This window comes from Polyodon spathula, chromosome 30 (genome assembly GCF_017654505.1).
Source record: "Polyodon spathula isolate WHYD16114869_AA chromosome 30, ASM1765450v1, whole genome shotgun sequence".
Lineage (NCBI taxonomy): Eukaryota > Metazoa > Chordata > Actinopteri > Acipenseriformes > Polyodontidae > Polyodon > Polyodon spathula.
In genome coordinates, this window is record NC_054563.1 from 2491584 (window position 1) to 2501497 (window position 9914).

General features: G+C 40.8%; 1 protein-coding gene across 1 annotated transcript; it reads left to right on the forward strand.

The window, feature by feature from the left end:
- The first annotated feature begins 4021 nt into the window (after positions 1–4021).
- Positions 4022–9568, forward strand: LOC121302833 (collagenase 3-like). The gene is made up of 10 exons (XM_041233096.1): positions 4022–4177; positions 5097–5326; positions 5738–5886; positions 6405–6530; positions 6775–6936; positions 7362–7521; positions 7900–8027; positions 8427–8583; positions 8934–9031; positions 9259–9568. The coding sequence occupies exons 1-10, from the start codon at positions 4052–4054 to the stop codon at positions 9357–9359; spliced, it is 1437 nt and encodes a 478-aa protein (XP_041089030.1). The 5' UTR covers positions 4022–4051; the 3' UTR covers positions 9360–9568.
- Positions 9569–9914: the final 346 nt, after the last annotated feature.

Consider the following 9914-nt stretch of genomic DNA (forward strand, 5'->3'; position numbering starts at 1 on the left):
AGACTCATTAACAATAATAGCGAACGCTGGTATTTTCATTGCTTCCTGCTTACCCAACGACAGCCTTGCTCACAGGAGGAAAAGATGAACTGTCATTTAGATCTTCTCACCACATAAGTTACTTATCTTACATAAAATGTGCACTGTTTCAAACCCAAAGCCCTTTGACCGTGTCTCCTCCCCCTCGCTCCACGCAGAGAACATAGCAGTTGAGTCTGAGCAGGAGGGAGTGGGAGAGGGAGCAGGGCAAAAGTGTGAGGGTCAGGTGGAGAGCAGCAGTTGAGTTGGAGCAGGAGGGAGTGGGAGAGGGAGCAGGGCAGAAGTGTGAGGGTCAGGTGGAGAGCAGCAGTTGAATTGGAGCAGGAGGGAGTGGGAGAGGGAGCAGGGCAGAAGTGTGAGGGTCAGGTGGAGAGCAGCAGTTGAGTTGGAGCAGGAGGGAGTGGGAGAGGGAGCAGGGCAGAAGTGTGAGGGTCAGGTGGAGAGCAGCAGTTGAGTTGGAGCAGGAGGGAGTGGGAGAGGGAGCAGGGCAGAAGTGTGAGGGTCAGGTGGAGAGCAGCAGTTGAGTTGGAGCAGGAGGGAGTGGGAGAGGGAGCAGGGCAGAAGTGTGAGGGTCAGGTGGAGAGCAGCAGTTGAGTTGGAGCAGGAGGGAGTGGGAGAGGGAGCAGGGCAGAAGTGTGAGGGTCAGGTGGAGAGCAGCAGTTGAGTTGGAGCAGGAGGGAGTGGGAGAGGGAGCAGGGCAGAAGTGTGAGGGTCAGGTGGAGAGCAGCAGTTGAGTTGGAGCAGGAGGGAGTGGGAGAGGGAGCAGGGCAGAAGTGTGAGGGTCAGGTGGAGAGCAGCAGTTGAGTTGGAGCAGGAGGGAGTGGGAGAGGGAGCAGCAGAAGTGTGAGGGTCAGGTGGGAGAGTTGAGTTGGAGCAGCAGGGCAGAAGTGTGAGGGTCAGGTGGAGAGCAGCAGTTGAGTTGGAGCAGGAGGGAGTGGGAGAGGGAGCAGGGCAGAAGTGTGAGGGTCAGGTGGAGAGCAGCAGTTGAGTTGGAGCAGGAGGGAGTGGGAGCAGGAGCAGGGCAGAAGTGTGAGGGTCAGGTGGAGAGCAGCAGTTGAGTTGGAGCAGGAGGGAGCGGGAGCAGGGGAGAAGTGTGAAGGACTAGGCAGAGGCAATGTTATTAGGAAGCTAGTAAAGGAACCAGGAAAGGGTTACATGTAAATGGTGTGTCTGCCTAAAAAAAAAAAACCTGCCTAGAGCTATGCATGACCAAAGTATCCTGGAGATTTCACAATAAATAAGAGACTTTGTATCTTTTCAGCATTGGAGATGGGCACCGGCTGGTTCCTAATGTGCCCACGTTAACTGCCAACAAGTGTTAACTGCCAGCAATGAGGACAGCATGCTTTAATTCCATCTTGTGGATTGTGTTTCAAACATATGCCTTCTGCTCAGTTCCCAGTGTCACAGTGATTCCTGAGAAAGCCTGTAATATGGCACTGTGGCAGGGTAGCGTCACGATCCAAGCCATTACCAGCAGGAGTGAGACTCAGAGACAGAGAGCTGCAGTTACAGATACAAACAAAATAGGAACAAATAAAGAGGGTGCAGGTACTCCCATGCATTTGTGAATAGAACATAGTAAACCTGCAGTACAGTTTGAATTTTAAGTTCTTGTGTTACAGAAAGTCAGGTTAATTGCTATTCGTTTAGGCACAGAAATAATGAGTATGTGTGAGCTGGTTGTTTTTCTATTGACTCATTAGCTGAATATTTATCATTGTGTGTGGGTTTGTCTGTGTGTGTACAGGGGGTGTCTTCACTTTGACCTTGAAAATCTCTTTAAAAAAGAGACAGCAACAACAACAAAACTAAGTGAGAGTTTTTTGTGGAAGCCTGTTTTTCAGATTTCATGGAAACAGTGATAAGAACAGAAATAAATCTTTCAATCTTTCAAACACAAATGGCCAAGTAGATGTCAACAGTGTAGGAAGTCATTTCCACAGAGGTACAGCTTGAATCCAGTATAAACCCACACAGCTAAATGAAATAATAACCCAAACTTATACATGTTTGTGGTTTTGTTTTGTCTGATATATATTAAAGGCTTATTGTAGAAGCAATGAATCAGCGTTTGACGTCAGTGGCTGAAACATTGGTCTGCTTGAAATAGAATAGTTCTTATTAGGTTAACTCCAGCACTAATGCATTTTGCTTGGGGCTGTATAGCTAATCTTCTAGTTTTAGGGTGTTCAGTTCTCATTGCTCATTGTAGAATTAGTCCATCCCTAAGGACTCTGTGATGAAGTGGGAGCACTAATAGTTAACCAGCCAGTGTGCTCTGAATCCTCCAGTATGTTATAATGAGAGATTGCAGGCAGTGATCGATGGGGCCGGAAACTGCAATGTTAGTATGAAATGAAGTGCCTTTGCCCACATTCCCAATACGATACTATTGCTTCTGCATAAATATGGCATCTTTAAAAATAGCTACCCTTTTAAGTTGAATGCAGTGTAGCATGAATGTATAAACATATATATCAAAGTTTTGTGATGCACAGTGAAAGCATGGTAAAGCACAGGTAATCATAATGAATCACAGAGCATTAGTAAAACATGGCACATTGCCAAGCATACGCTTGGGAAAAGCATGGGAAACTCCAACATTACTGGGCAAATTCAACATGGAAAACTTCAGCACAGAAATATGGGGCAACCCTTTATTTAGATCTAGTGGTGACTTTAAGAGAGGAGAATTGCAATGCAAAACTCTAGTTACAACAATTCAATACATTTCTATGTTTGTGGGGAATCTGTGGAACATTGACCAACGCCTGACTTTTTCTGTTACAAATTTTTTTTTTAGACTCATAAATTGATTGTTTATGCTCGTTAGAGTTAAGCCTTAATGGGATCCCAGTGAATTCCACTTCTCTTCAATTCTATTCACAGCAGACCTCGTCTGGATGCAGTTTATTCTCAAACATGGTTTTAATGCAGGCACAGCCTTTGCATTCGTCTCATCCTATCCCACTGTACTTTAAATGAAAGAAGTAATGAATACAGATGCTTCTGTGTTAGTCAGTGCTACTAAAGGAAATGCATGCTTCAGGTTTTCAAAGAGAACTCTGCTGTTTTCTTTTTGGCATGAAACAATGTAAGTGTATCCAAATAAAAAATACAAGGATACCTTTATTTTTATTAAAAAGAACCAAAACTACAATTCAATATCCCATTATATTTAAGCATCAACCTTAAGGGAGGCATGAGTCTAAATTGAATCACAGCCGGGGTTTGCAAGTCCACCAAATTGCACCCTTGATTCTTGAGGATGTTGATGACCAACTGATAACCCTCCATCATGCTAGAAGGTCAAGCAAGAGGTGGCCAGGTGATTTCTATCCAGGTGGCTGAGCCTGTGGTCTTGGCTCACGGTTGATCTCTTCAGAAGGATCTCTAAACACCTTCCATGATTATGGTTTGAAATTATTATTTTACATTAAGAACCCCTACAAAGGACCCAATAACCTGTGAAAATGTTTTTTTCCAGGGGATCTGTCTTGTGTACATTTCAAAGCTCAGGCGTGTTTATTTAACCAGGATAGAACCATTGAGATATTCATCTCATTTCAAGGGGGTCCTGAATGTGTACATATCGGCGGAACATCAAATCATGTTCCCGAAAGCCTAAATCATTTTAGATATCACTGAGACTGATACATACTGTATTTCTATACTTTAACAACCTATCCTGTTAGTCCTTCCAACCTTCTATCTAGTACGTGTACATTTATCTGCCTCATAAAGTACTCTTCTTAAATACATCAACATGACCTGACTTCTGCATTCAAAAGGGTGATTCATAATTAACATGCTACTCCTATAACAGTTCCTGGAGTCGTCTTGGTTTGAGATTTGGAGGCACATTTCTCCCAGTGACTCACCTCCTTGTTTGGATTGCACACCTTATCAACAAGTGTTGTGAAACAAGCAGGCCCGGCTCTATATAAACCAGAGAGGAATCCACAGAGCCAGGAGAAGACCTGCAGGGAAGCTGCAGACTCAGAAGAAGATGAAGATGAAGATTAATTGTTTGGAGGTTTCGGTGCTGATCGCTTTAGCGTGCACGGCGCTGCCCGCGGCTGTGCCAGTCAATCCCAAAAGTGAAAACAATGAGGGTGATTTCCAGTTTGCAGAGGTTTGTCTTGGCCTTTCTTTATTAATATAAGGAGTTATACTTGATTAATACTGTTGTACAGTCAGTAGCAAATGCAGCAGTGCAGTGTCAGTCTAGTACCAGTGAAGCCACTGTGCTACAACTGTAAGGATGTGATGCATTATTATATTTTCAATAAGGTTTTTATTACACACGTGAAATATTGGAGGAGCATACTGTATCATGTACAGTGGTGGACTTCAGATTCATATAGCAAACTTATATTAACATGACACCGCATGATATATCTATATATAAAACTATTAGCAAAGGATTTTCATATTGAACATTTTAATAATCTACTCTATAGCATGAAGAGTAAGGCAATGTAATAAGCTGCATAGTTTCAAACTGGGGAAAACAGGGACGGCAAGAAAAGAGCATAAAGTTCAAAATTTTACAATCACGAGAAAGCACAAGCGCAAACGTTGGTCTGCTTGACTAAGTTTCTCTTAACTCTTGATTGAGTGCTTGTCGCTTTGCAGGAGACAGCATACCAAGTGCTCACGTGAATTTAACAGTCAATCTGTATTGATACCAAGCGGAGGATTAAAAGAAAGGGGACCCTGAGTGTTTAATTACTTGGTGTAAAGCATTAAGACTCACTTTTACCTACACCATTTATTCACTGCTACTAATTAAGCTCATGCATTTGAGTTAATTTAACAATTAACGTGCAGGGTATTATCAAAAAAAAAAAAAACTAAAGCAACGAGGAAACCTAGTGGCTTAATGATTAAAGCGAGGTCTATACAGCCAGATCCCTCCAGGGTATAATCTCAGAGGATGCATTATTCATTCCTTCCTATTTTGCTTAACATTAAAAACAGAACAAATTGAATGCATAACATTTTAAAGTTTTGAAACATGTTAACAATATACGTTTTTTAATAATCCTCAGGGATACCTAAACCGTTTCTATACCATAAGCACCGTCAAAAGCCGAAGCAGGGGCCCAGTCACAGAGACCCTGAAACGCATGCAGTCATTCTTCAAGCTCAATGTCACCGGGACTCTGGACAGGGAGACCATGGAGGTCATGAAGAGGCCCAGATGTGGGGTTCCAGATGTTGCAAAATACAGTTTTCTTTCATCGAATTCGAAATGGTCAACTAATAAAATAACATACAGGTTTGTTTTCTTTTAATATTGCAATCAGTCACTTACTCTTGTCCACAAATGGTGACATTCCCCAAACAGTTAAATGCATTTTTAATTGAGAGTAGGTAACTTTTATTAGAATTGATCTTTAAAATTAAGTAATTTACTGTATATGCAAATCAAGATACTCCTGTTGTGTTTGTTTAATCTATCTATCTATCTATCTATCTATCTATCTATCTATCTATCTATCTATCTATCTATCTGTCTATCTCTATCTATCTATCTATCTATCTCTGTCTATCTATCGATCTATCTATCTATCTCTGTCTATTGATCGATCTATCTATCGATCTATCTCACTATTAGATTCAGAGAAATGTAACTGTTAATAAAATGTTTTTTTTTTTTCTGTTTTAATAATTGCTCCTTTGCTGATAGAATTGTAAACTACACTCCCGATCTGACGGTAGCAGATGTGGATCAAACCATTGCAAAGGCTTTCAAAGTCTGGAGTGACGTCTCTCCTCTCACCTTCACCAAAATCAACAGTGGAACGGCTGACATCATGATCTCTTTTGGAACTAAAAGTAAGTTCCATAGTAGAATTCCATTGCAAACGCTGGATCAGTACTAGTGGAACAGTATGCATTAGATCTGGTAACACTTTACATTGTGTATCTAACTACTGTGTGTTTACATAGTAGTTACTTAGTAAATACATGTATAATTACACATACTTGCAATGTTATTATGCATAGTTACAATGTACTTAATGTGTAAATCTTTTTGCACGAGATAACCCCAGCCCTAACCCTAACCCTTTTCTGATACAATTGTGTACTTACATATTGTAACTATGCTTACATTGTAACTATGCATAATAACATGGCAAGTGTGTAAGTACATATGTACTGTATTTACAAAGCAGCTACTATGTAAATACACAGTAATTAGAGACACTTAATGTAAAACAAGCATTGATACTGTGCACGTATGGAAAGGACACAGCTGAAGATATGAGGGTAAGTATAAGGCACACTGTACTGTATGTGTATGAAGCATCTTGGTTTTCATGGGATAAGCAGTTTTGAGTTCATTCTTTCAGGTCACGGTGATCTTTTTCCCTTTGACGGTCCCTCTGGAACACTGGCTCACGCCTTCGGACCTGGGAGTGACATTGGTGGAGATGCTCACTTTGACGAAGATGAAACGTGGACAACGACTTCGAGAAGTAACCCGATTTGTCTTTGCTATGTTCTTTAATGGATGAAAACAGAATTTAAATCACTTAATGAACGAGGTCCCTGAGTCTCAAACTGAGAGGCCGATGATTAGATGAGAAGGGGAATTAATCTCTTCCCTCATTGAGACTGTTTGTTCCTCAGGCTTATGGCACACAGCAGGGGTGCTCTGGTTTATATAGCACTGCATTATAAACTTGACTGTAATTACTGAATCATTTTGTTCTGCTTTAGGTATCAACTTGTTCCTTGTTGCTGCCCATGAATTTGGACACGCGCTGGGACTAGATCACTCCACAAATCCATCGGCGTTGATGTTCCCCACCTATAGCTATGTTCCTACAGAAAGATATAAACTCCCAACTGATGATGTGAATGGAATCCAAGCTTTGTATGGTACATATGCATATATATAAGCTAAAGAACCTGCCTTATATTACATTGTTTCATTTTAAAGACAAATAAATAACTTTAAATTCCAGTTGACACTCGCCCACATATTTGACTTGGGCACACTGGTAAAGTTGCATGCAATGACGGTGGGAAACCCTTGAAGTTAAGCTCACAGAATACCAGTCCCGGGCTCTTTCGATGTTCTCACGGTAGGGGTAGTACCAGTGATCCCACATGGTACATGGTAGAAATCTAGTACGTGGAAATCCACTATCTTTCACAAGGCAGAGTGCTTTTGCTATGACAATGTTGTCTGAGTGAGGTACGGTAATGGCTGCAGATAAAGGATAGTGTGACTCTAGTTAGCAATGGAAAATAGCAAGCTGCAGCAGAAGTCAATGATGGATCTTTGATGCTTGAATTCCCAGGGAAACGTACAGTTATTCCACCCCAACCAACAACCAAGCCCCCTCAGAAGGCCGTGCCTGAACCTCAGTCTTCACCCTCTGAGCCGAACCACTGCGATCCCAACCTCACTCTGGATGCTGTTGCTTCACTGAAGGGGGATCTGCTTATCTTCAAGGGCAGGTAAATGCTGGATTGCCCTTTTATTGCATTTACATGTATCGTTACTGGTGGAGCAACATTTAAAGAAAGGCCCTGTTCATATTACTCACCAATATTTGGTAATGTAAGCTTGTATGTAATTAATATACATATTTTATTCATATATATATATATATATATATATATATATATATAGAGAGATAGAGAGAGAGAGAGAGAGAGAGAGAGAGAGAGAGAGAGAGAGAGAGAGATTAAAAAGGAGATAAAGCTGCAGTGTACAAAAATAAAAAGTTGAAAAGGTTTATACACACACACACACACACACACACACACACACACACACACACACACAGAGTATATATCAGTACTATATATAAAGCAGTTGTTCAAACTTTTTAGCGACTTCTGGAGAAAAAGCCGCAGTGATGTGACTGAAGAGTCAATCAAGGCCAACTGGCCACAACTTCCCTCAGACATCGATGCTGCTTATGAATTAGATGGGGGAAATACTCTACTGGCATTTAAAGGTGAGTCCAAGATCTTGTGTTCACTTCATGCGTTACAGGTTTAGAGCTCCCATGGAGCAACATTCCCTGCTGCTTTTGAGGGTCCGGGAGAGCCAAGAGAGCCAATTTAACCTGTAATGCAGGAAGTATTAGAGGAAGTAGGCTACATCAATTGTGGGCTTCACATGGGTGTCAAAGTGAGAAATAAAACAATAAAAATTGAACAGCAAAACAATGAAGACCCTCTGAATGTTGTAGTAGAAATGAGAAAGACATAGATTTGAATGCCTTGGCTGTTCCACCTTCAAGGTTCTTATGTAACAGAAAGTTGGAAAGTTGGAGACACAGTAAATAACAAAAAGAAAAATATAAGAATAAAAATCATTTTAAAGTGCTGAACCGTTTTTGTTATCTACACAGGATCTCAATTCTGGGTGGTCTTTGAAAATGGGTTTAATGTTTTCAAATATGGCATTGGTTTGCTGGGGTTTCCACGGACGGTCACACAGATTGATGCAGCAGTGCACATCGAGGAGACGGGACAAACTCTGTTTTTTGTTGGGAAATACTATTACAGGTAATATCTAGTGAAGACGATTTGTCGCATGATGCCTATTATGCATAACCCACTACTGTTCTGTATTAATTACTGTATTGATCTTCACCAGGTTGTTATTTTCTTATTGCCTCAGTTACATAACACTGTGTTTCTTTCATATTTTCATATTTTCAGACTCTTTTCTAGCAAAAGGGACCAGTTTTTGGTCACCAGTCACCAGATAGAATTAATGCAATGCACTTATATGTCTGAGAAGATCCACACCCCATTACATTTAGCCAGTGGCCTCTGATTAGGGTGTAAAATAAGGGTAGACATTGAAATCCAATGGGCATTGTAGATGAGAGACTCTCTTTCTGTTTGTATAGTTTCAATGAAAGAACAAGAAGAATGGCGTACCAGAGTACAATTTCAAGTCGCTTTCCAGGAATTGGATCAAGAGTGGATGCTGCCTTTGTAATGTCTGGTTAGTTTATTTTTATATCTCAATATTTTAAGTGTGTGTACTGCCCTAACTCTAACCCTTACCTTTAACCTAACCCTAACCCTAACCATTAAGAATCACCTGATGCCCTGGAAACAGTTTCTTGTTGATATTCCTTTGTGCTGCATCCAGGCACAGCACATTAATGAGGTGGTGGTGCCACCTTGAGGCAGGATTGCACCATTGTCTTATCTTCAATCTTATTCCAGGTAACTACTACTTCTCCAGCGGCCCCTTCCTCTACCAGTATGACATCAAGAGCAGAAGAGTCATCAGCACACAGGGGAACTCAGCATTGCTCGACTGCTAAGCTATAACAGAAGAGAGTCAGCTTTGAGTCTCAGCAAAACCAACCACCCAACAAGGCTTTTTGTTAATGTGTGGAATGTATTCATTGTTGAGAGTACTGCACAGAGAGGACTAAGTTTAATTACATCCAATTAAATAGATAGACAGATAGATAGAGAGATGGATAGAGATAGATATAGAGATAGATAGATAGAGAGACATAGATAGATAGGGAGATAGATATAGATATAGAGAGATAGAGAGAGAGATAGATATAGAGAGATAGAGAGATAGATATAGATATAGAGGTAGATAGATAGAGAGATAGTTAGATAATATAAGATGTGTTTAGTGCCCAGAATGTGGCCATAGAGATGTTAAAAGTTGTATTGCTCAAAAATGTAAACTGAATATAAGCTGTAGCTTGGGGTTTAGGAACAGTTTTTTTTGTGTGGACAGTTTTTTAAATTTTTTTTTTTTAAGTTTCCATTGTAAAAGCATAGCAACGTGTAAAAAAGCATAGTGAAAGCATGCTAAAGCATAGGCATTGTAAAGAATAGTGAGGTAGGGTAAAGCA